The 16,487-nt window shown below is 39.5% G+C and overlaps 2 protein-coding genes across 6 annotated transcripts in view; one reads left to right on the forward strand and one right to left on the reverse strand.

The window, feature by feature from the left end:
- The first annotated feature begins 282 nt into the window (after nucleotides 1–282).
- Nucleotides 283–9,895, forward strand: LOC106965257 (cyclin-I). Of its 2 annotated transcripts, XM_015061236.1 has the most exons (11): nucleotides 283–521; nucleotides 2,414–2,573; nucleotides 5,803–5,937; nucleotides 6,067–6,141; nucleotides 6,238–6,378; nucleotides 6,926–7,051; nucleotides 7,129–7,230; nucleotides 8,000–8,135; nucleotides 8,697–8,845; nucleotides 9,562–9,757; nucleotides 9,836–9,869. In XM_015061236.1, the coding sequence occupies exons 2-10, from the start codon at nucleotides 2,460–2,462 to the stop codon at nucleotides 9,718–9,720; spliced, it is 1,137 nt and encodes a 378-aa protein (XP_014916722.1). In that variant the 5' UTR covers nucleotides 283–521; nucleotides 2,414–2,459; the 3' UTR covers nucleotides 9,721–9,757; nucleotides 9,836–9,869. The 2 variants fall into 2 exon arrangements, with proteins under 2 accessions (XP_014916722.1, XP_014916721.1); XM_015061235.1 differs by having other exon boundaries at nucleotides 9,562–9,895.
- shroom3 (shroom family member 3) overlaps nucleotides 9,688–16,487 on the reverse strand; it is a 69,919-nt gene continuing 63,119 nt past the window's right edge. For all 4 annotated transcript variants that reach the window (XM_015061228.1, XM_015061230.1, XM_015061232.1 and 1 more), the window contains one exon: nucleotides 9,688–10,072. In XM_015061228.1, coding sequence (XP_014916714.1) covers nucleotides 9,984–10,072 — 89 coding nt within the window. In that variant the 3' untranslated portion in view covers nucleotides 9,688–9,983. The remainder of the gene's footprint in view (nucleotides 10,073–16,487) is intronic.

The raw sequence follows: 16,487 nt of genomic DNA on the forward strand, positions 1-16,487 counted from the left end.
TTTTTGACTGTTTTTGTTCCACAAACAAAAACACTCTGTTATGGAACAACAAAAGTACTTTTCCACCATTCTGACCTGCGTACATATATGTACATATTTGTTCTTTTTATCTGCTCTCTATGTCTATATTTAGAGTCTTTGCGCTGTGAGCGTGTGAAACAGAAGGTAAAATCTTTATTTGTACAAATGTAACGCCTTATTTACAGTGGAATCGTTACATAACAATGAACTAGAAACAGAAGGTGCGATTGTTTCTCGCGTTAGCTCTGGCCGTAGGTGGGCGGGGTTTCATCCCTCCCTCTCTCTCCTCCCAGTCCCCTCCTCGGAAGTAGACGTATCCCGTCTATATTCCGTTCTTATTTTTTTTTTTATATATTTATATATCAACCCCTCTACCCTCAAAACTCACAATGGACGACTAAACCGGAGCACGGGTCCTCGATTCCACCCGTCTTTCTTCCTGCTTGGATCGAGAGGACCGGATGAAACCCAACTGTGGTTTTCTCCGCTTCGCAGGGGAGGTAAGACGCCGGGCTCCGTCTACTTCCTGGCGCTGACTCAGGCATTTAAATGTCCCTGTGGTGGTGTTAGTGTTTATTACTGCAACACAGCAACCAATCGCCTTTATTTCACCCCAACGGAAAGCTCTGAGTTTTGTTTCTAGAATATATTTAAACAATAAATCTTCTTTTTGTTGTCCGTGACGTTAGCCATCAAGCTGCTAGCTGCGCTGTGAAATTAGCTGCATTCCAGAAAGTAGTTCGTTTCATTTTCAAATGCACCTGTCTTCTGAGTTCTGGAAATTTCCCTAATTTCTGTCGGACCGTCCAGGTGTTTTCCAACCTGTCAGCAAGCTCTGTTTCTAAAGCTTTGTTTAAAATTAGCAACTAAAATTATTACGTTTTTGTTGACAAAATCCAACCCTTTTGATCAATTATCCATCCAAGGATATTATAGGATGATTTAGATCAAGTCTTAGAATGATCTAGTCAAAGTCCAGACCGAAAGGAAAATTGATCTTCACACATGCTTTCTATCCAGTCTGACTGAGCTTTAGATGTTTTGAAATAATGAACATTTTGTAGCTGTATGTCAGCAAAAACTGATTTAAATTATTGATCTGTGTCTTTATGCAAGTATCAGTTAAACAGCAGTTAAGTAAATTGAAGCTTGCGGTTATAAAGTAGCAAAATTTGAAGAATAATTTTACAAATTACCTTTTTTTTTCAACTATGATGGCATCAGATGTTGAAATGAATTTAACTTTAGCACAGCGATGTGTCAGATTTTCAAAAACTTAATTTCTTACATTGAAGCCTCTGGAAGGAAAAAATATAAAAATCTCAGAAATTTCATATTTAAACATTTTAGATTTTGCCCTTCAACCTCATCAATGTTTTGTAATTAATGTTTTACCCATTTTTCTGGTTAATTTATTAATTTTATTAGATATTTAGGTCAAAATTATCATAACATTTGATGTTTCCCATTGAAAACGTCACCAGTCTAGGATGTCATGTTAACAGCCATTACTTGAGTAACAAAAGCACAGCCTTATATTTTCAAATCAGTTTGATTTAGAGGTGCACTAATTACAATTTTCTGTCCGATCACCAATCTTTAAAGATCCTGACCTGGCAATTCCAATGTTGGATTTTTTTTTTTGTCTGAAATTATCAAGAGCAAATGGGGACATTGGCTGATTTTCAGAGCTTTATGGAGGCAAGTAAGTTTGGCTTCACATGTAAATATCAGCAGATTGACAATTTCCGAAAATGAATGGGGCAGTCATATGTAAAACTGTTTCCTTCGATTGTTTTAGAAATGCCACATACATCAAATATGACTTAAAAGATATTTAACTTAGTAATTCAGCGTCTTAAAATTGGACGTCTGTCTCTTTAAGAAGCTCCTGCTCTCTCTGAAACTCTGCCTTTATTAACCCTTAAACAAATCATTTTTACCAGCGTTTCACTGAGAAGCAGCTCGTATAATGAGCTCAGCAGGTGTTTGCTAATTGCTGCTGGCTAGTCTGAAGGAGCTGAGTTTAGAAGGCGGGGCTAGGCCCACCCAGGCGTTTTGCACAGCTGAATGGTTGCCATGGAGATTGAAGGATTCTTCAAACATATGTGAAAGAATCAAAGGAACACTCCAGGGAATAAAATTATAACATGATGGAAGGCTAAAATAAATAAATAATCGGTTTTAAATGATACTGTCCCTTTAAACCAACAGAACTCGACGGTTTGTTGTTAAATAAACCAACTAAAAGCTGAAACTTGTTGGGTTTTAAAATGAAAACCTTTAATTAAATGATAAAGCAGGCACTTTGAAAGCGTTTGCATAAAAACACACGTTGTGTTTATATGAAGCTGAGCTGCGTGTGTGTGTGTGTGTGTGTGTGTGTGCGCGGGTAGCTGTATCCAGTGGGGAGGTCGGCTCGACCCGGGGAGGCCAGGATGAAGTTCGCCCAACCCTGGGGACGCCAGAGGCTGTCTTTTCTCCTGGAGAAGGCCGCCTCTAGGGAAGCCCAGACGTGGAGGGGCTACGTGGCCAAGAAGCAAACCTCCCAGGTCAGGACCGGCGAAAAACTGCAGAAACTATACATGCTAACACGTTTCTAGAGAGAATACCTCCAGAAATAACACAAAAACAACTTACGAGTACATTTTCAGCTAGAAATCTGAGCTTGTTTTATTTAAAAACTCCTTAAATTTGATGAAAAACTTCTAGTCACATAAAACAAAACATTTTTATGTCGTCCAAGAAATTACTCAAGTAAGAGTAAAAACATATTTGGTAAAAAGTTTACTGAGTGACTGATTAAGTTATCAATCATTTAATATTTTAAAATTACGTCATCAGACGGACCAAAAAATAAAGTTCAGTAGAAATTTTTTTTATTTTAAGGAACAAAATGACAATAATTCATATACGTAACAAAATAAGGCAAAATGAATTTTTCCAAATCAGTTTCTTTCACTAAATAACTTTAACTAACCTGCAGGTGAGTTTCTGGTTAAAACATGTTTGTTTTTCATTCAGTGGGAAGAAAATCCAGTTTTTACTCAAGTAAGAGCAGAAATACTTCATAATAAAACTGAATTTTTACTACAGCGTAGTAGAAATACTCCAACAGTACATTTTTTTCAAAAAGTAAATTTTATTTAAATGTGGTTACTGGGTCTCAAACCAGTCAGGGATTTCCCACTGTGGAAACTGGATGAACTTCGGATGTTTCTGCTTCATTTTGGGATTTTTACGTCACTGATTTCAGTTGGTTTTCAGGGAAAAACCTGAACGACGTCAAAAACAAACTCATTTCTGCTTTTTCTTCCCTTTCAGTTATGAAACCGTAAAATGACACAAGTAGGAAGCGTCGAAACTCTGTGTCATATACATGCAGATGCATCCATATGAGGTCAAAGTCAACTTTGGTCAAAGTTTCTGTTTGTTGTTTTAGACTAAAGGAGAAATGGAGGCAGCAGCGTCTCCCAGGCAACGTTTTATTAACTCACATTAGAAAGAAAAATCTAAACATCTTCATCAGTTTCTTTAAAATGTTTTTACATTGTTTTCAGAATAAGTTCTGATATGGAAAACGTCTCTGTAAACACATTTAACTTTATTAACTTTTCCAGAGACACTAAACTCTGAAAATGCTAAAGTCCAAACCTGCAGTTTGTTGTTCAGGTTCTGAATAAAACACTAAAACATTTATGGGTTGCATTAGCTGCTATACCGTTAGCATTGAGAGGCTATTTTGGGCTAGCATAGCCTAACCCTATTATTGCTATTCTAGGCTAGCATAGCTTCACTGATAGGCTAACTCCTTTTAGCACAACTTGAACACAGCAGTAGTCTTTTCTGGGAACCAATCAGATCGTTTTTAGAAGCAGAAATTAAAACTGAGAAGTTTTTTCCATCATTGTTGTTAGCGGATGTCGCTTGTGCGTCAGATTTACGGGTTTACCAGAAACGTGCAAATAAAAAGGTTCCGCCAAAACTTTTACAAAAGTAAAAAAAAATTAAATTAATTGTGTTAAATTTTTAATGTGTTGATTAAAATTAATTCTCTCGAGTTTAATAATTAACAAGCTTGTGAATTTGTTAGATTTATTTGGATCAGAAATGGAGGAACGGATGGGAGGGAATCATTTTATTTAGATTTTCTTCTCTCCGTTTTCTTGTATTTTATTTCTTGTGTTTTATCTATTTGAGTCATCCTGGTTGTGCAGCTGTTTTTAGTAAATGGCTGCTGTTTCTTTTAAATGCTTTTTAAATAGTTTGTTTAGGAATCGAAAGCAAAACACAACCAACATTCCAACCTACCTTCTAATTATTAAATACCATAAATACCATAAATACCATCTATTCATTCACCGGTTTATGAAAAACCAACCAACTACAGAGAATCATATCCTTTAAAATGTGTTTTATTTTCTTCAGTCTCCTTGAGGTGTGACGTGTTTCCAAACCGTGAGGTTAAAGTTGCGAAATGATTGTTAAACTGTTGACGAATTGCTCGGTTGCCATGGTCACGTGAGTCTGGGTGGCGTTTCGACTCAACGTTTCACAAAAGACAGAAATAAAACCTGCAGTTTTCAGACGTGACACACATTCAGGAAGCAGCAGAAACACTGAGTCACAGAACAAACCAGCTGACAGGGTGTGTGTGTGTGTGTGTGTGTGTGTGTGTGTGTGTTGCAGCTCAATCAGCTGGTCTCACCCTGTCTGCGCTTTGTGTCGTCACCTGTTTGTTTCAGACGTTTTGTCAGATCCTGGACACGCCTTAACTCAACTACTGCTGCCAAACCAAAGTTGTTAAATTCAAAATGAAAACTTAGTTCACTGTAATTTATCTGGTCTTACCTGCTCAAAAACAAAAATAAAAAAAGAAGTTTGTATGTCTACTTCAGATCCAAACATAAAAAGGCCTTCACTGTTGCTTTAAGAAGATAAAAGAAAACATTTCCTACTTTTTGGGTTCTCAACTGTTTTGTGTTTTCTTGGCCAAATTTTCACCATTTTTTATTTGTGACGAAGGGCCGAACAAAATCATTTCAATGAACCACAAACGGCCCCCGAGCCACACTTTGAACACCCCTGTTTTAACTCTTCTTCTGCGCCTCCAGGTCTCGCTCTTTGTTTACGTCCGTCAGTAAAGAAATTAAGTTAAAGTTTCTGTCTGGTTCATTTGACCTTCTGACCCCACAGGAAGGCTTCATACTTGAAATCCTTAAAAGTTCTTGAAAATCCTTGAATTTCAATGAGTTGTTTTTAAGGTTTGTACATAACGTAACGTTTGATGAAAAAGATAAATTTTGACATGAACAGTTGAAACCAGATATATTCATACACCTGATAAAAAGGTTTAAAATTATTTAATGTCTGAAGTTGAATCTAAACTTTTCTTGTTTTAGGTAAAATTAGCAAAATTATTTCCATTTGCAAAATGTCAGAAAACTTGGTGAGAACATTTTTTTTATTTAATTTTTAAAACGTATTATTCCCTATTGATCTTATATTTTATATGTTAAACCAAGTTTTTAAAATCTTTTTGTTAAATTACTGATTTTTTTCAGACTTGGGTGAAACATAAAATTAAATTATATTTTATTTTACTCTTTCCCTGCTCTATAATGTAAAACACCATAAAAAACTTTATTAATAATATAATAACTCAGATCATATAATAGTGAGTTTAAATGTCGTCTTTTCGGTTCATTTGTATTTTAAATCTCCAAAGTGGGAAAGTTTGCAGCCTGGCCGTCGTCATGGTAACCTGTCGTGTGGTTTCAGGATGCAGACGTCTCCCCGGCGCAGCGGGACGAGGCGGTCCGCTGGCTGACGGAGCTCCACGGCCGGCTGCAGCTCTACCCGGAGACCCTGGTGTTAGCCGTTAGCATCCTGGACCGCTTCCTGGCTCCCATCAAGGTACCGGACAAAACAACCAGAACAATCAAAACTATATCAGCAATAAATACATTTAACTTAATAATTCAGCTCAAAAACTCTAGTTTCATGTGTTTTCCTTCCATCGATTGATTGATTATCGGTTCTCAGGTCCGTCCGAAGTACCTGCGCTGCATCGCCGTCGCCTGCTTCTTCCTGGCTGCCAAGACCTGCGAGGAGGACGAGGTAAAACCTTCAGCACCGGGGGGCAGCGCCGCTGGGGGAACGGCAGGGAGAGGCTCACCGTGTGTGTGTGTGTGTGTGTGTGTGTGTGTGTCTCAGTGTGTTCCCTCTCTGAAGGAGCTGGCTGCCTCCAGTAACTGCGGCTGCTCTCCGTCGGAGATCCTGAGGATGGAGAGACTCATCCTGGACAAACTGGACTGGGACCTGCACACCGCCACCGCTCTGGACTTCCTGCACATCGTACGTGTCTGTCACACACACACACACACACACACACTTAGAGCTTAATCGATTATTATAATAATTGTCAAACTTGACTTTTCTTAACATTAAAGCAGAGAAATCTTTGAAATATAATTTCAGTAACGAAAAGATTCGAGGACTTTCATTAAATCATGTTTTAGTTGTTTTCATGAATCTGCTGAGCCTCCTGCTGTCCAAACACTGATCTTTTTTCATATTGCATAAAAAAGACTTGAAATCTTCATTTAAGTCTGAATAACTGATTAATCTTCTGAATAATTGATTACCAAAATAAATTCCAGCTCTTTTCCTGGTTTCTTTACAGAGTAAAAGTTGTTTCAGCCTCTGATTAAACATCAAAAATACTTTATTGAGGGAAATTAAATGTTGTAACTCAAATTATTCAGTTTATATTTCATAGATTAACGTAGAGGAGAGACCGATGCTCTATTGATCCTCATTGTGATCGATGAGTCGTGTCTGAATCGGCTCAGCAGTGCCACCTGGTGGCAGGAAATGTGAACAGCTCTGCTTTGTGCCTCAGTTCCACGCGATGGCGACGGCGTCTCGCTCCGGCTTCCTGGACTCCATCGGGCTGAACCGCTCCCAGCACCTCGGCCTCCTGACCCGCCGCCTCTACGCCTGCCTGGCCGACCACGCCCTCATGCAGGTGGGCGCCCGCCGCCGCCGCCGCTTCCTGTTGGTGTGCGGCTGGTTCTGACTGACCGGGTCTGATTTGGTCTGCAGCTCAGGGGCTCCGTGCTGGCCCTGGCCCTCCTCAGCCTGGAGCTGGAGACCTGCTGTCCTGATTGGCTGGCGCTCACCATCGACCTGCTGAGGAAGGCTCAGGTGAGTCTTCATCACAACGAAACTCAAGGTTCACGAAGCCGTGAAACCAGAGGAGTAAAGGTCAAAGGTTAAACTCACTGGTCAGACAGGGAGACGGTCGCTGCTGTATGGGGTTTAACCTGGAAGATAAACGGACTCAACCGGAACCAGAACCAGAACATGGTGCCGGGCTCTGAACCAGAACCTGAACCGGAACCAGAACCTGGTACCGGGTTCTGGTTCATTTCAGATTTTTCAGGTTTGGATAAATTTGGAGAAAATTTTTAAAAAATTAAGTTTCCAGACTTTAATCCCTAAAATATTAAATACATGTTAATAAATCTGTTTCCTCACTTGTCATCTACTTTTCTCTCTTTCTTTCCATCCCTTCCTTCTTTGATTCCTTCTTTCCTTCCTTCTTTCTTTCCTTCTTTCCATTCTGCCTTTCTTCCTGGTTTGGTTCCTTCCTTTCTTTCTTTTCTTTAGTCTAACCTTCCTCCCATATTTCTTTCCCTCTTCCTTCTTTTATTCTTTATCTCCATCTTTTCTTTGTTCCTTCCATCCTTCTCTCCTTCCTTTCTTCCTCCTTCCTTTCTTCCTCCCTCCTTCCTTCCTCCTAACCACTTTAATCTGTTTAGCTGCCTCAGAATCTGCCCGACTAAAATCATTCTCCATCTCAGTCTGAATCCTCCAATCAGAGCAGGCGTCCTTGAATCCCTCTGCTCTGAACCTGACTGCGTCACCGTGGCGACCAGGTGTAACTCTTCCTCTCCTCTCCTCTTCCTCCCAGATGGACAGCTCGGCGCTGATCCGCAGCAGAGAGCTGGTCTCACGCAGCCTGTCCACTCCCAGAGCTTCCCTGCCTCCCAACACCGTTTACATCTACCACCCCCTGCAGCTCGCCGCCCCGGCCCGCCGCCCGCTGGGTAGGTTCCCTCCAGAACCGGCTGGGTCCAGAAGAACCATGCAGAACCTCTTCTACCCTCTGGCCAATGAAAGAAACTGGTTTACAGCCTCAAATATCCCAATGATGTTTGGAAAAAATAAAAATATTCATATTTATTCTGCAGGTTAATTGATTGTTTGGATGATTAATTGGTTGTTCTTGCGATTAATCAATTAATCTGATAAACAAATAATCACATTTAGCAGATTCTCTGATTCTGCGTCTTTAACTAATTAAACCTCTTTTTATACAAAGTTAGAAAAACATTAAAAGATGCAAATAAACAAATTAAAAATGTTCTATATTAGAAAAATGTGTTTCCTGTAGTGTAATGGCAGAATTCCTCTTGGAAATGTTTGACTTTTAAAAACTGAAAAATTTCACATTTTATACTCAGAAATTTAGAAAAAATTTTGAATTTTTCTGAGATTAATTTCAGAAAAATTCCAGAAATTCTATCTATATGGCTCCAATAAGCCACTGTAAATATGAGTAAGGTCGGGTTGGACAGTGCTGACAATGTGGTTCTTCTTTGGTCCAGGGACCATGGAGACCCCCAGGGACCAACCCGCCCTGCCTCAGGCGGCGGCGGCGGCTGGAGAGGAGAGCAAAGCTCCGCCCCCTTCCCCGAAACACCTGGCCCACCTGCAGAAAGTCCCGCTGCGCTGCAAAGCCTCCACCAAGCGCAAGGTGAGAGTTTCACCCTCTGATGCCGCAGCGACCAGCTTCACGTTTTATCACCATGTTTGGGGTTAAAGATGTTAATAAATGTGTCCCGAGGTCATCAGAGGTCATCAAAGGTCAACCAGCCCGTCGACATTTACAAGATTAATCAGTTTATATCAATGATCTCTGAAAACTTTTTTTTCTGTAAATCTTAATAATTATAACAAGTCGAATGTTTTGCTGCACAGATGTTGCAGTTGGTTGACATGTTTGATTTGTAGAATAGCTGGTTGACCTTTGACCTCTGAACGAATATCTTAATGTCTTTAAAATGTTAGTGGCACAAAAAAAAAGTTTTACTGCACAAACATTTGAAATTAATTCTGTTTAATTGTTAAATTAAACACCAATCAATTTAGTGGTTCCACCTGGAAATAAATGTTTCCAGAGGTCAAAGGTCACCACTGAAACTTTTTTCTGTTTATCTTGAAAACAAAAATTTTGCAGCACAGCTGATTGAAAATGTTTAATTTTAAACGTGGATTGGCTGGTTGACCTTTGACCTCTGGAAACATTTATTAATGTCTGTAAAATGATAGCGGCACAAACGTTTGACAACTGGCCGACTTCACTCCGGTTAAAAACCGTTTTACTTGTTTTAGGTAAAAACGCGCCGCAGCATCAGAGCCTCACTGTCATCAACAATGATCTAAGTGTGCATTACCTCCGTCTGCCTGTAGGTGGAGCAGATGGACGTGGACGACTTCTACGACGGCATCAAGCGCCTCTACAACGAAGACACCACCTCCGCCGTCCATGAGGGGGCGACGCCCGGGGGCGGGGCTTACAGCGGCGGCTCCTCCCCCTGCCCTCCTCTGCAGCCGGTCGGCGCCTCGTAGAACGGGAAGCGGCTCGGCGGCCCGACCGGGTTCTGGTGTCCGATCAGCCGCCGGGCGTTCCCGTGGAAACGAGGCGCGGCAGAACGTGGAGCCATTCGGCTGGGACTGAGCGCAGCTCCCATCAGCCCCTGCAGCTGGAAAACAGAGCAAAAAAAAAACTAAACATCCAAAATGTTAAAAAAAAAAACCTGCTTCTGATGAAATTATTGTTTAGCACAAAAACATATTTAAGAATAAAACTTCCTTAAAACCTGAACGTGTTGCTAATGGTGAAAATTTCCCTTTTTGTGGGTTTTTTCTGTCTCCTGCATGTTTTCCTCTTTTTTCGTTCCTAAAATGCGACTCCTCCCCGCCGAGGAGCTCGGTGCCATTTATTCATGTTACATTTAAAACTCTACCTGCCAAAACGTGTTTTTTAGTTTTACCTTGAAGTGAATGCATGAGACGTGTTTTGTTGCTTTGAGGCCGTTTGGTTTTTCTAAACAAACCCAACCAGCGACTCTCCGGTTGTCGACCAATCAGGACGAAGCTGCTCCTCCTCCGGGTGGATGTTCGCTTTGTGTCCAGGTTCACGGAGACGATCTTCCCTCCTGTTTGAGATGTTTTAACTTTGTTTAAATTATTTTTCCTCAGTGTAAAAAGCTCTGTTGCTCCTGCTGGAGGAGCTGCTGCTGGCTGCTCCAGGACCCTGAACACTAAATAAAGACCTTACAACGAGACTCCTGCTCTTCTTTTACAGCACAACTCCAGTTCAGCAGCTTATTCTGCTTTAAACAGGCCAAAAACTTACATTAAAAGTGATTTTAGAGCAAAAACTGAGTCCAGATCCGGCTTCATTTGGGTCCATTTAAAATTTAAGAAGCTGCTATCCCTTAAACAGCCACCAGAGGGCGCCATGTGGTCACGTTTGGATCAATGTAGTTCCATCTTCCAATAACGACCCAACACTGAAGCATGGAGGTGGAAGTGTCATGGTTTGGGGATGCGGCACCCAAAATAATTACCCAAAACTCACCAGTAGATTCACCATTGGCCTAGTCAAAGCCCAGAAATTATTAAACATCTTCTCAGTCCCTTCTTACTGAAATTATTTCAGCTAAAGTAAAATTAACCACTGCAGGGAGGGTGTGCTAACTTTTCACCTCCTCCAGGAAGCACTTATTTTGTTTAATGAATGAATCTTTGACATTTATTTGTAGTTAAATAACTTTCTCACCCATAAATGTATAAAAAATACTTAATTTTTAAAGAGGTGTTGTGTTTATTCACGCCTGTAGCTTCGTGCTCTTCAAAGAGGGAAACGTTTCATTTCAGCAGCAGAATTAAAACTTTACAGAATTAGATAAAAGTTATAAAAATGCAGTGTTGGGCACATTTCTACTGAGGTTCTAATAGAGCTAATTATTTAGCACTTTAGCATTTTTTGATAACTTTGAAAAGATTTAGCACAGCTAGCTTCCCCCTACATACATTTTCAGGATAAATTCAAAAACACTAATTTATATTTCTGTTTTTTAATATTTCAGTTGATTGAAATTCAACGTCTGTGTTGATATTTTGGTTATTATTCATATTCATGCTCTTCTTTTGAACAATACCAGGGTAGATTAGGCAAAATAAGCGTTAGCAAAACTCAACAACTATAAATCTGAACCATGAGTGAACAGTCAGTTCAAAAGAATCACTTCCTGTCAGTTCAAAAGAATCACTTCCTGTTAGTTCAAAAGAATCCCTTCCTGTTAGTACAAAAGAATCACTTTCTGTCCGTTCAAAAGAATCACTTCCTGTCCGCTCAAAAGAATCACTTCCTGTCAGTTTAAAAGAATCACTTCCTGTCAGTTCAAAAGAATCACTTCCTGACGCGCCGATCATTTAGGTAGAAGGTGATTCTCTGAATTCGGTGCCTTTTGTGTCCCACAGGTTTATCATGTAAACATCCATGTGTTGGTAATGCCACATGCAAATATATTTTAAAAATTATGTTTTGAAAAATTTTATGGGTTGTTGAAGCGTAGAAATCAGCCGAATGTTAATTTTTCAATGAATATAAAACAAGTAAAAATAGCCAATAACTGCAAGTTATTTGTACCATTATAAACATTTTAAATATGAGAAAAATACATGAATTATGTATAAAATAGCATTTTTTAATCCTGTCCCTCCAGTTTTGTTCAATCCCGTAACGGCAACTAATTCCTCCTTTTTATAAATAATGGTTCAGTCCAATTTCCTCAGCAGCCAGGAAGTGACATCACTGAAGTCTCTTCCTGCTCAAACTGTAAAGACATTTAAGTGTTAGGAAAGTTTTTTACCTTTATTTGGTTATTTTTTACCCAAATGTCATCGTCAAACTCAACCTTTCAGCCCTGTTACAGACGTAAATGATATTTAATGTTGTTTGGGAAAAAGTAAAGGATGGTCTCTGAAACATTAATTTCTTCTTGTCATGTTGCTCCATATTCTAGCTGATGTGAACTTATGGCAACTTTCAGTGAAAATCTTCAACCTCGTTTTGTTGCTGCTGTTCAGCCGGTGGGTCCAACCCTGATACAGTCTGGTCAGGTTCTACTGGGTCCAACCCTGATACAGTCTGGTCAGGTTCTACTGGGTCCAACCCTGATACAGTCTGGTCGGTTTCTAACTGGGTCCAACCCGTAACCCGATACGTTGTTGTGATTTTTTATCATCAATGTAATATAATAACTGCCTCCCACTGTGTTCTGTTATGTTATGATTGTTGTTTTTCTCTCCTAAATGAAATCATTCGGATCTCGGTACATATTCTTCTAACAGGTTTATCTCAGAATCTCACAGAGGAAAATAAAGATATGAAACATCTGACTGAACAACAGGGTTCAGGAAGAAAGAGGAAATAAAAGCTGTTTCTGGACTTTGGCTGCTTGAGTTCATCGTTTTCAGTCCGCCTCCCTCCCCCAGGGATTCATTCTGGTTTAAATCGTTATTAAAGTCGGAGGAGGAACCGATGACTTCCTGATTGCTGCGTTTGTTCCTCTGTCTGCCCACATTGTCAGGCGCTAACGCTAACGCTAACGCTCCAAAGTCCCAGTCAGGTTTTTATGGCACCTGGAGATTCCTCTCATTGTTTGAATTTCACACATGTTCTTCAGTTTGGTTTTGCTTTCCCATGACTTGCAGAGTCTCACTGACAACAGGAAGGAAAAGCTCGGATTGTTTGCCCTCCGTTTGGTTTCTGTCCTCGTTTCTCCGTTTCATTTTTGGATCGATTCCAGGAATGTGATGCTCTTATCAGAAAAGCTGCAAATCGTCTTGCATTCCAGACTGAATCTGATCTGAAGTCTGTCCTGCAGGAAGAATTTCATTTTTCCTAACTGTGTTTTTGTTTTAATGTTGGGTTTCATTAATAACTGGGTTTTGCTGACCGGTTATTTCAGCAGAATTACATCACGAGTCTTCAGGCCAAAACCTAAAAACAGAAACGTTCCTGACTAATGTGTGTTTGACACGTTGGTGTAGAACAGGTTCCCATCGTCAACACGCTGCTGAGCAAACAGCTGCAGGCCGGAGAGGCCAGACCCAACATGATCACACATCAGGGCTGCAGATCCTGCTTCCCTTCAGGGGTTTCTATGGAAACAGACACAAACAGCTCTGATTTTAAGTCACATCTGATTTAGTTTGTGAAATAATATGGTAAATTGTGATTAAATTAAAATTTTTATCGGGTCGATAAGTGGTACTGGGCTGATATTTACTATATATATTTACCAGAATGTATTATTTAATTATTATTAATTATTTAGAGGGAGTTTAGCGGGTCGGTCGTCTGGTGTTTGCTTGGTCAGGTGACAAAGATAGAAGATAATATTGATTTTCTCTGTTATGAAGCAAAAACCAGAAACATGAATATCATGAATATTATCACATCGATGCATTTCTGGAGTAAAAACACACCGATTAAAAATAACATCATATTTAAGCAGAAATCATGTTTTTCCCAACAAAAACTGTGAATTTTGACTGATTATGATGAACTTTGTGTGTTTTAATTTAAAACTCCCATTAAATACCAAATTATGCATAAATATCCCATTTACTTATAGACCAGGAATCGAACCACAACCGTCTCTGTGTTCAAGACGAGCGCGCTGCTAACTGAGCTAACAGAGGATCAGGAATTATTCAGATTTGTCATTTTTAAGAAGATAAAAATTAAGTTTTGTTCTAATTTTGCAGAAACACCAACAGATGAAGACGGACTCTGTCCGGCTGCGTTTCCAAAAATTGCAAATTCAAGGACCAGCTGAAGTTAAACCCTAACCTCTGATTGGTTGGTCAGTTAGCCCCGCCCACTGACCAATCAATTACTTTTGATTGGTGACAAAAGTAGTTTAATTACATTTATATCAATTTTTCAGTTTTTTAAAAATAATTTTTCACGTTAATACTATTACTATGCCTTCAAAATAAAAGCACCTAAGTAAAAGTTTCACCACACTTTTATTTTGAAAAACCTAAAAAAAGTAACCATGTTAAAACCCAACAGAATTTAATTACTATAAACATCTTTGAACCTGAACTCTAAATTAAAAGGGACATTAAATATGTTAGTAAATATGTTGTTTTTATTATTTTTGGTACAAAAATCAGAATCAGAGCAGAGCTTCGTCTGGTGAATCAGCTTCAGAGTGAAACCTGAGAGGATTTTTCCACATTTATCCTCCCACATCAAACTGAAACATCAGATAAAATCCTTCCTTTGTTTTCAGCCGCTGCAGAAACTAAATGCTACAGATGGAAACGGGCGGGGCGGCCAAAGATCGAGACCGAAACAAACAAAATGGAGCCAACAGAGATTCATTCAATGTAAAAAGAAACATATTCCAGGTTTTTCTGGATTAACTTAATGAAAACTTACAGTTAGTTTATGGGAAAAATAAAATATATATAAAAGCATAAAAAAACGAGTTTTGTGACAAAATCATTGATAGGTTAAGAATGCATGGAAAATTTAGTGGAAGGCAAAAATGGATGACTTATGAAATCCAAAGACAGAACAGTAAAAGGCCCCAAACCATAATACTGCCACCACCAGGTTTTTGACATTTCATTTTATGATTTAAAATGTTTATTTCATTTACATTCAAATTTAGTTTTAGTTTTTTGTATTTTGAACATAATTTCATGACTTAGCCATGTTAGCTAAAGCTAGCATGTTGGAAAACATCAACCCATTTAACCTTAGTCTTGAGTAAAAAAATAAGCTAAGAAGCTAATTTTAGCATAAATGCTATCATTATCATGCTAATGTTAATATTCTAATACATTAAATCTGTCTCTCTAACTCGTCATAGTTTTATAGCAAAAACACTTTCATGTCTTCCTGTTTAGTCATCATAGTTTGCTGGTATCAAATGTTTAATTGGATTTTAGTCATTTATTGTCATGTTTCCATTAATTGGAGCAAAATTTTAATAAATCCAAACATCAGCAGAAACTTTTTAGAGACTTGATGTATAAACTGCAAACCCAGATCAGCTCCAGTAAAAAACAGTAAAGTTAAAGTTCTGCCTGTTCAGCTGGATGTTCAGGGTGGAGGAAGCAGGCAGCAACACGTCTGTAACAGCAGGGAGGCTCAGCAAACCGGTTCTGGTTCTGCTAGAACCGGTGCAGAGATTTGGGCTTCAGCAGCGCAGCGATGGACGTCGACCTGCTGACCTTCGCCGTGATGGTCAGCGTCTGCGGCCTCTGGCCGGAGGAGGCCGAGGAGAAGTGGTGGCGCAGGCGGCGCTGCTGTTTGGGCGGCTTCCAGCCCGGATCGTCGTTCTCGGCGCCGCGGGTCAGCGCGGCCTTCAGAGGCGCCGCCAGCAGCTCCAGGATGTCCGGGGCTCGGTCGCTCAGGTACTGCCAGGCCTTCTTCCCCGCCGTGTCCCTCAGCTTCACGTCGGCGCCGAACTTCTTCACCAGCAGCCGGATGATGTTTTTGTGACCGTGGATGGCGGCGATGTGGAGAGGCGTCTGACCCGCCGTGGACTTGGCGTTCACGTCGAAGCTCAGGCCTTTCTGCTCCATCCCATACCTGAGGTCAAATCAGTCATGAAACAGAATTCACTCATTCATAAGTTCATTTGGACACCGCCGTATTCAGGCCATTAGAGATCAATTCTGAGATTAATCTAAGAAATTTCTAGGAAAAAAAAATCTGAAATTTTTGGATGAATCTAAAATATTTTCTAGAAAAAATTGTTAATTATTCAATTTGAAAAGTTGGAAATTTGATAGTTTTTTCAAACATTTTGACAGAAATCAGAAATTCTCTAGAAAAGAAGAGTTTGAAAAATCAAAAATTAGAAAAAAAAAATACAATTTTGAAATGAAAAATTTTGTAGAAAAAATTAGGAAATTTTTCATTTTGGAAAGTTGAAAATTTAATACAAATGTTAAAAAATGCTGACAGTAGTCTCAGAAATTCTTTAGAAAAGAAAAGTTTGAAAAATCAAAAATTAGCATGAAAAATATCACAAATTTTGAGATGAAACAAAAATTTTCTAAATCTAGAAAAAAGTGATGTAATGAAAATCCTTCAGAATGTGATTTTTAAGATCCTGTTAGTCATCTGAGTAATCTATAGAATAATCAGTTCTTAATATAATCTATAGCTGCAGCTCTAGGCTGAGGAAACGTCAACATGTAGACGTTGAGCCAAGCTGATCACTCAGTGGGATCCAAACCGAAACCTGGTCCCGGTCTGACGGCTCACCACAGGGTGTTGATGACTCGGTGGTCGC

This window comes from Poecilia latipinna, unplaced genomic scaffold (assembly GCF_001443285.1).
Source record: "Poecilia latipinna isolate Pla-1442-1.1 unplaced genomic scaffold, P_latipinna-1.0 Scaffold1791, whole genome shotgun sequence".
In the NCBI taxonomy this organism is placed as follows: Eukaryota; Metazoa; Chordata; class Actinopteri; order Cyprinodontiformes; family Poeciliidae; genus Poecilia; species Poecilia latipinna.